The sequence below is a fragment of the Barbus barbus genome (genome assembly GCF_936440315.1).
Source record: "Barbus barbus genome assembly, chromosome: 37".
Classification (NCBI taxonomy): domain Eukaryota; kingdom Metazoa; phylum Chordata; class Actinopteri; order Cypriniformes; family Cyprinidae; genus Barbus; species Barbus barbus.
In genome coordinates this window covers 16,396,643-16,408,674 of record NC_136715.1, presented here as the reverse complement: position 1 = coordinate 16,408,674, position 12,032 = coordinate 16,396,643, and the positions used below count along the sequence as shown (strand labels likewise).

The 12,032-nt window shown below is 34.6% G+C and overlaps 1 protein-coding gene across 4 annotated transcripts; it reads right to left on the bottom strand.

The window, feature by feature from the left end:
- Positions 1-72: 72 nt before the first annotated feature.
- On the bottom strand, positions 73-11,364 carry LOC306856495 (NEDD8-activating enzyme E1 catalytic subunit; the record flags this gene model as incomplete). Of its 4 annotated transcripts, XM_079395828.1 has the most annotated exons (18): positions 73-1,250; positions 2,940-2,994; positions 3,126-3,189; positions 5,897-5,997; positions 6,077-6,158; positions 6,249-6,285; positions 6,402-6,455; positions 7,353-7,466; positions 7,577-7,679; positions 7,753-7,908; positions 8,319-8,383; positions 8,546-8,589; positions 8,898-8,978; positions 9,062-9,144; positions 9,302-9,382; positions 10,183-10,303; positions 11,107-11,145; positions 11,279-11,349. In XM_079395828.1, 18 exons carry the CDS (start codon positions 11,296-11,298, stop codon positions 1,162-1,164), a joined length of 1,389 nt encoding a protein of 462 aa, XP_079251954.1. In that variant the 3' UTR covers positions 73-1,161. The 4 variants fall into 4 exon arrangements, with proteins under 4 accessions (XP_079251954.1, XP_079251955.1, XP_079251953.1 ...); XM_079395829.1 differs by lacking the exon at positions 11,107-11,145 and having other exon boundaries at positions 11,279-11,364; XM_079395827.1 differs by lacking the exon at positions 11,279-11,349 and having other exon boundaries at positions 11,107-11,174.
- Between the last annotated feature and the right edge of the window lie 668 nt (positions 11,365-12,032).

Sequence of the window (12,032 nt, the reverse complement as noted above, 5' to 3'; positions counted from 1 at the left end):
AAACCTCTGGAACATAGTTATTTTAGTAAAATATGAGTTGACCGAATAAACGTAAACTCAATTAATTTTTTTGTAAGTGCATGTAAGCACGATTTCTTGAAAATGTGTTTATTGCTTTTGAAAGGGGGACACCATGCGGTCTCACGATCCAATGTACACATATGGGTTTTTGCTAAAAACTTTTAACAAATAAACATTTTAAATTAAGAGTAAAAAATGGTTTAGTAAAATGAAGTGAACATAAAGCGAAATTCTTGCATTAATAAGATATTTATCTGAAATTAATATGAATCTAAATTAATATTTTACTTAAATATGAACTGAAGTTATTGCACTGTTGTATGATAGTTTTAAAAGTGCAATAGGTCACTAAATATAGCAATCAACGTTATCCAACAAATTATTTCACTGTAGCTTAATTAATTTCAGTTTGTAGCTTGTCCAACAACATACACAGTTTGATCCATTGTAGTATGTGGATCAGTCTGACCTTGTGAATAAGCATCTCTAATGTATTTCTACAAACCTGTATAACATGACAATGACAATGCCACATAAAACAAATAAAACAGTACAGTATACTTAATATCTCTTTCTTAATATTACATAGACAATGCAACATTCTGTATTTGCTTACAAAATGTCAATTTTAATTCTAGAGACTTTATATTTTAATACCTTGAGTTTCTTTAAATATTTAATCAAATATATTTATTCACAAATTGAGTAACAGTAAATTCATAGGAAAGCATTACCGGACTAAGACTTCAATACTTGTTTAAAATACCGTTTCCGAATTTAATTCAAAACATGAACTTTTTTTTTTTTTTTTTTTTTAAACAAGACATTGAACAAGATACTGTGAATGCACAACAAAATAAATAGATAAACAGTTTGCATTAAAAAAAAGAAATCCACCAGAATGACTCCTACGACTATAGCAGTCCAAAACAACGAAACAAAAGTCTCCTGTAAGTGTCTTTGATGGACAGAGTTAACCATAAAATCTAAATACAAACTGCAGGGATTCTAGCCGAGCATGTGCATGGGATGTCTCTGCTGATATGTTGAGTTTTTAATAAACTACATTTCCAAGGCTGCTTCATTTTGATGATGACTGCAAAAACAACTTGTAACTGTCTATAAGAATGAAGCATTATCCTATGAGATGAAGTTGAGCTTGAAGAGCACAGTCTGAGGAGTGGTGACATCAGCCACTGCCAGTTCCTGTCCATTGACTAGTCCAAGCTCTGCAAGCATTTAATGCATTAAACAACATCAATAAATTGGAAATACACTTTTTAAAACAGTTACATATACTACATATCATCACAATATACAACCCGAATTCCAGAAATGTTGGGACTTTTTTAAATTTGAATAAAATTAAAACTAAAAGACTTTCAAATCACATGAAATACATGAGTCAATATTTTATTCACAATAGAACATAGAGAACATAACAAAGGTGCACAAATTTTATGCACAAAATGAGCTCATTTCAAATTTGATGCCTGCTACAGGTCTCAAAAGAGTTGGGATGGGGGCATGTTTGCCATGGTGTAGCATCTCCTCTTCTTTGCAAAACAGTTTGAAGATGTCTGGGCATTGAGGTTATGAGTTTCTGGAGTTTTGGTGTTGGAATTTGGTCCCATTCTTGCCTGATATAGGTTCCAGCTGCTGAAGAGTTTGTGGTCGTCTCTGGCGTATTTTTCATTTAATGATGTGCTAAATGTTCTCTATAGGTGAAAGATCTGGACTGCAGGCAGGCTAATTCAGCACACAGCCTCTTCTACTAAGAAGCCAAGTTTTTTTTAATAGCTGCAGTATGTGGTTTTGCATTGTGCTACTGAAATACACAAGCCCTTCCCTGAAATAGACTTCATTTGGAGGGGAGCATATGTTGCTCTAAAACCTTTATATACCTTTCAGCATTCATAGTGCCTTCCAAAACATGCAAGCTGCCCATACTGTATGCACATATGAACCCCCATACCATCAAAGATGCTGGCTTTTAAACTGAACGCTGATGACACGCTGGAAGGTCTCCCTTCTCTTTAGCCCGGAGGACACGGGGTCCATGATTTCCAACAAAAATGTTGGAAAAAAAAATGTCAAATTTGGACTCGTCAGACCATAGAACACTTTTTCACTTTGAAACAGTCCATTTTAAATGAGAGACAGGACCGCTTCTGGACCATGTTCACACATGGCTTCCTTTTTGCATGATAGAGATTTAGTTGGCATGTACAGATGGCACGGCGGATTGTGTTTACCGACAGTGGTTTCTGGAAGTATTCCTGGGCCCATTTAGTAATGTCAATGACAGAATCATGCCGCTGAGTGATGCAGTGTCGTCTGAGGGTCAAAGACCACGGGCATCCAACAACGATCTTCGGCCTTGTCCGTTACGCACAGAGATTTCTCCAGTTTCTCTGAATTTTTTGATGTTATGCACTGAAGATGATGAGATTTGCAAAGCCTTTGCAATTTGACGTTGAGGAACATTGTTTTTAAAAGTATTTCACAATCTTTTTATGCACTCTTTCACAGATTAGAGAGCCTCTGCCCATCTTTACTTCTGAGAGACTCTGCCTCTCTAAGACATCCCTCTTATAGGTAATCATGTTACAGACCTGATGTCAATTAACTTAATTAGTTGCTAGAGGTTCTCCCAGCTGAATCTTTTAAAAAATTCTTGCTTTTTCAGCCCTTTTTTGCCCCCGTGCCAACTTTTTTTGAGACCAAATCAAATTTGAAATAAGCTCATTTAGTGGATAAAAGTGTAAAATTTCTCAGTTTAAACATTTGTTATGTTCTCTATGTTCTATTGTGAATAAAATGTTGGCTCATGTGATTTGAAAGTCTTTTAGTTTTCATTTTATTCAAATTTAAAAACGTCCCAACATTTCTGGAATTCAGGTTGCACTTTCAATCACCTTTCAGCGTTTTGTTGAGATTTGGTCGCGTTCTCTCTTCAATAGATGCTACGGTCTGAAAATAAAACCAAACAGATTCAAATGTATTAAAAAATAAACAGCTAAAGCATAAAATCCACGTTCAGAAAATCCCAATCTAAGTGAACTAAATATGACAAGTCTGATATATGTTAGAAATTTTCTAACCTGTAAATACAGAGTTTTGTTTTTTCCATCCAAAGTTGTCGTGATGGCAGGAGACTTCATTTGGCTAGTAGACAAAGGATTCAGTGTTATTACAAACAGGAGGAAACAAGAGGAAATAGCTTCAGAAAAGATAACAGTTAACACGTGAGGACAACACATTTTTTTCATTTTATCATATTTAACATTGTCACATTCAATATTTTTTTAACTAAAAGGAATATAATAAAATGTAAGTAGCAAGATGAATCAGATTCTTTCAGTAGGCTTTGTTTAGAACAGGAGAAGATATTATGCATTTATTTTGGTATTGCCATTTCGTTGATATGCAGTAAAATATATACAGTAAAATGATCATTTAATGGCAAGTGTATCTAACCATTTAATTAATATAGTCATAATTTAGGATGATAATAAAAGTTGTTGGTATGTTGGTAAGTTTGCAAAATAATACATTACATTTGTACGCCATATGTTTAGATAATCAATGAGCTTCTACTCTATTCTACTCTCTACTCTTCTACTTCTACTCTCTTTAGTTGCCTTCATTTTGTTAAACTATGTTATATGGTAAATATTCTAAGCATGTATGTATGAGACTGTACAGCATGTGTGTATGAGTATCCGTGTATATATTTTGTTTATGTACATATTTTGTTGATGTTTATTTTGTGGTAACATTTATGGTAAATTAAATACAGTCATGGCCAAAAATATCGGCACCCTTGGTAAACATGATCAAAGGCGGCTATGAAAATTAATCTGCATTGTTAATCCTTTTGATCTTTTATTTAAAAAATTCACAAAAATCTAACCTTTCATTGGATAATAAGAATTTAAAATGGGGGGATATATAATTATGAAATAAATGTTTTTCTCTAATACACATTGGCCACAATTAACGGCACCTTTATTCAATACTTTTTGAAATGCCTGATGAGGTTAGAGAACACCTGACAAGAGATCAGAGACCATTCCTTCATCCAAAATCACTCCAGACCCTTTAGATTCCCAGCTCCATGTTGGTGCTTCTTCTCTTCAGTTCACCCCACTCATTTTCTATAGGGTTCAGGTCAGAGGACTGGAATGGCCATAGCAGAACCTTGGTTTTGTGCTCAGTGACGCGCTTTCACACTCAAAATGCGCAAATGGCATCACGTCTGCATTATAAGCAAGCTGCACTCTGCATAGTTGACACAGGAATTGCCACTTGCACAATAGAGGCAGTGTCGCAACGTTACTAAAGTTTATAAATTGCTTTTCATTTTAATTCTTGTCAGTGTTTAACCATTCAGCGCTCGCGCGCTCTCCTGGAGGCCGTGCACTCATACACACTCACAGCGCACACAGATAATGCCAGGCTCACATTACTCCGTTTGCAGTGCGTATGGTGCGTATTTTTCTGCGCTCATGTTAACGGATCAGAGCATTAACACTGCACGCGGTTGCAGGAGCGGTGCGTCTGCAGCAGTGCCTCTGCAGATAATTTCTGCACCGAGTCGAGAATTAAATTAAAGTGACAGCACATTGTTTGCCGTAAATATGAACATGGATTGACACGAAAATGTAGCAATTACATTATAAATGCATATAATTAAAGTCAGAGTCATCACATGTGGCTTTTTGGCTAGGATTAAAGGAAAAAAGCACTTTTAGATAAACAAGGCAATAATAGATGGCACTCATGGAGGAAGGAAAACAAAGTTCTTTGTTTAGATGCAAAAGAAAATTCAGTAGAGCTGACTGTTTCTGCCAGTCATAAGTTAATTTAGAATGTTTGTGATAACATAAGAAAAGTAGTTTAAATGTTTTGCCACTTGCTTGAGCAACTTAATATATAAATCTAGAAGTAGCCTAAATGCAAAAGTAAAAAGCACTGAATAATGTGTTTCTTATATTTATTGCATTTAAACACTTCTATTGTATTACTGTAAAAGAAAAAAGAATCACAATGAAAAAGCATTTTCAGTAACAATGTTTGGATTTGAAATCAAAATAATGGATAAATGTCGTGTTTGTGGTAAACAGATGGATCAGTAGTGGACTCCTGTGTGAAATCAGGCTTGTGCTGTGTGTAAGCTTTTCTGCAACAATTGCACAATTGTAAAAACAAAAATGCACTGGATGATTAAAAATTTTTAGGTGAGATAAATGTATATTTTTGAAAAATGTCTAAAAATAAGCCCCCTCCACCCCTCAAATTAAAAAAAATCCTCTCTCACAAGAGTCACCTAAGAGGGGAACTTCCCTATTTTCAAAAATGAAATTCAGGCACTGAATAAATAAAAACTAAAAATACTGACTGAGTATCACTATAAATAATTCAACGTGATAAAAAGATTTAAAAAGATCGGTAATGGTGATCGGATCGGTAAATACTGCTTTCTGGGATTGGCAATCGGTGATTGCCTCAAAATTCCTGATCTGAGCACCCCCTAATAATCACCCTGGAGTGCTCAAAATTGTGAATATGAATGGGAATATACTTCAGAGATATTTTACTCATAAGAATTTCTAGGGGTGCCAGTGTATTTGAGAAAAACATTTATTTCATAATGATATTTCCCCCCATATTAAATTCTTATTATCCAATGAAATATTAGATTTGTGAATTTTTTTAATAAAAAGGTCAAAAGGATAAACAATACAGATTAATTTTCACAGCCTTCTTTGATCATGTTTACCAAGGGTGCCGATATTTTTGGCCATGACTGTAAATAAATAAAACAAATCTGGCAAAAGGGAACCACAGATGAATGAACATTGTGACTCACAGAGAGGCATTCTCAGTCAAGTAGTCCAGAATCTCTTGCAGTTTAGCTGAAGGTGGGAACTGCAGGTCCTGTGGCACCTGACTGCAGGCAGAACAGTTCTCCTACATGTGTAACAGAGACATTTAGCATTAATGTCATTTTTTTTAGTCATGTCCTTTAAATCACATTCAAATCATTAACCTTTCTCTCAGCCTCAAAGGTGTACGTGTACAGCCCATCCACATCATTGAACACCAGGTAGTTGTTCAAGGGAACATAGGCGCTGTTCAGCAGAAGTAAAAGAATAAATCAGACATGTGAATGAACAATGAATTCAATGCTCTCTCCTGGGGAATAAGTCGTTTTAACTTACCTCGTGGCAATTTTAAAAACCTCGCTGGCGCAAGCAGCTGAAATGTGAAAGAAAGCAAGAAGTTGTATTTCCAGTTACAGCTCAACTTTTTAAAAAATATCAAAACGCTTTCATGCATCATTAAACCAGAGAACACTTGCAATGTCAGCATACCAGCAATAACAGCATTTGTAGAAGCCACAGCAGGAATTATTCTCTTCACGACCCCTGAAACACAGGTGAGGCAGAACATCAACAATAGGAGCTTATGAACAATAACTTACAAACAGCAATGTGTAGGATTATAAATATAAACTTGATTTTGACATTTTCTAAAAGAAATGATAATATTGCTTGCCTATGCAAAATGATGCACCATGATGCTAGTGTGTTGTGGGTGGTTGCCAGGGCATTGGTACAGTATGCTGTTGCATACTAAGTGTTTTTATTTTGTTGTATCACATTGTTCTGGGTGGTTGCCAACTGTCAAAAGAGCCCCGGAATGAAGCACCAAATAGTTCTTCTGATATTCAGGTCTCTCAATATGGTTCAGGTTCCCAATCAGTGAACCTAGGACCTAAAATTTTTGGTTTCAATGTTTATACACTACAGTTTAGGCCAGGGTAAGGGGTTAATTTATATATTAAAAAAAAAAAAAAAAGTATCTTATGCTGACCAAGGCTGCATATATTTGCTCAAAATACAATAAAATGTAATAAGTGTAATATATTACTACAATTTAAAAGAACTTTCTTCTATTTTATTGTCAATTTTAAAGTGTGATGCAGCCCTGATGATGGTGACCAGGCGATGCTGAATTTTCAGCAGCAATCACTCCAGTCTTCATTGTCACAGAATTTAGAAAATTATTCTACTGCTTATTTGCTTCTGAACAAACATTTATTATGATTATCAATGTTGAAAACCATTGTAGTGTCTGATATGTGTGTGGAAACCATGATAGATTTTAATGCATCATTGCTAAATAAAAAAGTATTGATTTTTTAAAATAAATAATTTTAAAAGAGTATCTCTGGACATTGTCTCATCAAAATTGTTTACAAATGAGAGGATATTACAAAATTGCTAAATAAAAAGTCCCACTGAAAGGCCCTTCTCACTCACCCTGAGTGAGTCTGTAAGTCACCCCAGTGATGCTGAACTCTGCTGCTCTTTCCAGAGATTTCTGGTACACCCACTGGATGTGCGTTGGGTCATCTCCATCTAGGGAAACATCATCTGAGGAAAACACATTCAAATGTGAAATAACAGCAGACTACCTAGCAGCAATATAACCAAATATGCATTGGTTGTTTTGGATTCTATGCAGATACTGTGAATTCATGTACCTCCAAAAGGCTTTTCTTTGGGCCAAAGCAGCATGCGGATGTATTCAACACAATGTTCTGGTAACCGTGGCATAGAGGCTATAGTGCACATAGGGAAGTTTATCTGTGTAGGGGACAAAAATGAGTATGACAAAAGGCTTTTGAAAATCAACTTAACACAAAATCCCAGTGTGCACCTGTGGAGGGTAGAGCTCGAGGGTGCAATCGATGCAAGCTGTCATGCCAGGAAGAATGACTCGAGCATTGCCCTTGAAGCCTTCTGTGCCTCCATCTATTAATGGAATAATGGAACTAGGATCTAGGACACCATCTTCATAAATCAGCAGAGATAACTGAGAAAGACAAAACAAGGTACACTTTATAATAGCTTTCATTAAGAAATCATTAAGAAACATTTTATAATGTTTAACAGATCGTTAGTTAATAAATATTCAAATAGAAAAGTTTCAAGAAATGCATGATCATATGAATTGAAAGTTTAATGACATTTGTAAGCATTTCAATTTACATAAAATAATGATTGATAATCATTAGGTAATGTTTAATAAGTACATTAGTAAACATTAACAAGCACTTTATCTTATATTTGTAGCGATGTGAATATATAAAACAAAATGCATGAACTATAATATAAGCACTTCACACAGAATAGAAAGACTTTATTTAAATGACATAGAGAGGACTTTAGGTATATGCATTTATACAGACAGATTGTTAGATGTTCGGGACAATAAACACATACCAGCATCCCATTCATCCATCTTCTGGCAACAACAGAGTCCAGGCCACAGACTACTATGTGAAATTCTAGACAGTAATAATAATAATAAAAATAAAAAGTTACATTACTCAGATTTCCAAGCAAAAACTGCCCACAAAAAAAGTGTCATAATAAATGAAAACAACAGTCTCTCAATGCAGGACAAAACTGTCACACTGACAAAAGAAAAAGAGTTATAGGGTATTTACGCCTGTAAAATGTCTCGTCCAAGTCCTGGATTTTCTTAAAATGTCTGCATTGTTTATTAAGGTAAATGCAAATATTTTGACACATAAATATAACATATACACTCCTCTTAGCAAAATATAGTAAAAACAATATTTTGGAATATTATTACAGTTTAAAACAACTGTTTTACATTTGCCTATATTAAAATGTGATTTATTCCTCTGATGGCAGAGCTGGTTTTCAGCTGCCATTACTCGAAACATATAGCAGCATTTCAGCATTCCCAAAAATGAAAATGTCCCAAGGGAACGATTAAAGGAATGCTTTAGAATTTGAACCTCCAGGCTACATTTAATACACTTTGAAGGATACGGGACAACACTGCAGCCTGGGACCCTGCCATTTACAAAGTCTGCTGCAACCTCTGCCTTTGGTCGGCCCACATCCTTTGGTCTGTAGATACAACAGCGATCAGTTTACATTAATAAAAAAAAAGAACAAGAAAAGGCTCAAAAAGGCAGCTGACTAAGACTAACCTGAAGAGGAACTGTCTGTTGAGGTTAGAAACATCAATGGTGTCCATGTCCACTACATGAATGTGCCGAAAACCTGACAAGGCCTGGATGATAAAATTGCACCATGTATGAGCATGATAGGACCAAACAAAGCAATTAGCCTCTTTGTAATTACAAGGTATAGAGTATTGCAGCTGTCATTAAGCATTGAACAAACAAGAATCTGTCTAAAAACAAAATACAGCACAACAAAAACTGTACCAGATCTTTGAGCAGCTCACAACCAAGTCCACCAGCTCCAATTACCAGAATTTTGCATGTGTCCAGTAAAAACTGGAGAGACTAGAAGAAGATGTGCACAGTTTATGAAAAGAGTAGAGAGTAGAGTAACATTCAGGTTTTACAGCAAACCGACTGATCTCATGAAGCTAAAATAGCTCAAAAACTAGTCCTTTATGACAGTGGTGGATTATTGTGATGTTTTTATCAGCTGTTTGAACTCTAATTCTGAATATTAATATATAATATATATATATATATATATATATATATACACACACACACACACACACACACACACACATACATACATAATATATATATATACATACTCTCTCCTTGTTTATAATTGTAATTGTATTTATAATTGTAATTGTCTGTACTCACACTTTTTAAAATTAGCTTCTTCATACATCCTGATTTTTCAAGACAGTGGTTGAGGGGATGAATTAAAATGAGAAATATCTTGATTTTTAGATGTTTTGTTGTATTTTATTGCTTGATTTGTCATTCATCTTGTCATCTTAAGGCACCCTGGTTGAGAAACTGTTTTATGACAGTGACCGAACAGAACCTGAATCAAATATTCTGCATAAAGTTGTAAACAGAAGATATAAATATAAATAAATTAGCAGCCTGTCTCATTATTATTATTATTTATTTATTTATTTATTTTACCAGGCATTAAGTAATTTACGCAAAGCCAAATGAAATGAAAAAATAAAATGAATTGATGAAAATGTCTCCAAAGATGAACTTTGACTGATTAAACATTTTTAAATGGGGTGTGAAATATATATTACATTGAGTTGTATTATATATTATATTTAGCATAACAGAGTGCATTGAGATTTATGTCATACCTCATTGCTGGGTTCAAAATCCGGATGAGTGAAGGGTCCAGCTCTCTCTAAGAACTTTTTGACATGGTCCCATCTTCCCTGCCAGTCTGTGCGATCCCCACTCCCTCCATCCACAACCATACTGTGGAGAAATACAGATGCTTAGAAATACAGCACTCTCACTACTCAGTTTATTTAGTAATTACAAAACGCATTCACGTATGTGACCCTGGAGCACAAAACCAGTCATAAGTAGCACAGGTATATTTGTAGCAATAGCAAACAGTACATTGTATGGGTCAAAATGATAAATTTTTCTTTTATGCCAAAAATAATTAGGATATTAAGTAAAGATCACATCCCATGAAGATATTTGTAAATTTCCTACCATATATAGTAAAACTTAATTTTTGATTAGTAATATGCATAGCTATGAACTCCATTTGGACAACTTGGATTCCAGATTTTCAAATAGTTGTATATCTGCAAAATATTGTCCTATTCTAACAAACCATACATCAATGGAAACATTGATTCAGCTTTCAGATGATGTATTTAATGATTAATTTATGATTATGACTGGTTTTGCGGTCCAGGGTCACATATACCAACAACTTTTGTTCTTTCTTTTCTTTTTCTTTTTTTATGTACAATAATAATTAAAGTATGGCTTGAATGGCACTGAATTTAGGTGAATTTCATAATTAATAATAAGAAAGTGCATTATATTACATGTAATTAAAGAGCATTATGGTATGTGTGCAAACAGCAGTGTCTGGAGGTTTCGCAAGCTTTCAGATAGATTACATTATTTTATGTACAGTAGGCCTATATGCGGAGAGCTGTTCAAAATAATGTCTGAGCAATATCTGCAGTACAGATGAAGCTCATTATAAAAATCAACACCTCCCACCTGCCACATCTAAATTCTTATATTTCACTAACTTCTCATTCAGCTCCTCTATTCTCCTTCTTTTCTTCTCCCTAAAAAGAGAGAATAAAAGAAGGTTCATTCATGCTCTGCTACCCGCAAGTTAACGTTCTTGCGTCCTGTTGATTGAACTACAAGCACTGTTACGAGGGATTTATGTGCAGTTTTGTATAAAATTTCACTTACGGCTCCTCTCCTTCCGCCATATCGTCATAAACATTCGAAGTGAAATGTGCAACTTTATGACAAGACAAAGCTGCAATACACCTGACGCACATGCCATTTCAAAATAAAAGTCTTTAGTAATACGGTACAAACCTATTGTAATAAACAAAATTACAGCACAAATGAGCCAGTTCGTGAAATTAGTAGTTTGACACGACGACTTACTGATCTGAATCCAACAGAGCGCAGCAGAACCAGCGTCTGCCTCACTGCAGTGTGAATAAATAATTTTTAGTGTTGTCCTTATAATTAGAACTGTCCCGTATAATAAGGGATCAGTTGCGTTTCATTATCTCCATCATTCATTCATCTCCTGAGAACTTATTGTATGTCAGTCGGATGAAATGTGACCTAATAGGCTATTAATTTTATTTTATTACTTTAAAAAAACTATTAAAAACACTTAAAGCAAAGGTGAGCCTTTGTTTGGACTGTGGGGACAGGCGCAATTCTAGTGTTATAATTTGCGTAGGCGTAAAATGTGTGTATACAAATAGTGTGTGACGCTTCATATCACTTTTTTTAGCAACTGACATGTTAGTGAGTAAAAAAATAAATACATAAAAAAATGGTAAAGTGATGTCTCAGATTCATTTTAGCATTTAATTAAGTGCACTTCTTTCTTATAAAAAAATAATACACAATTTGCAGACAAGCGCACGACAATGTGATGAATAGAAAGTTTTTGTTTTTGAATGTTTTTATATAAAACGGC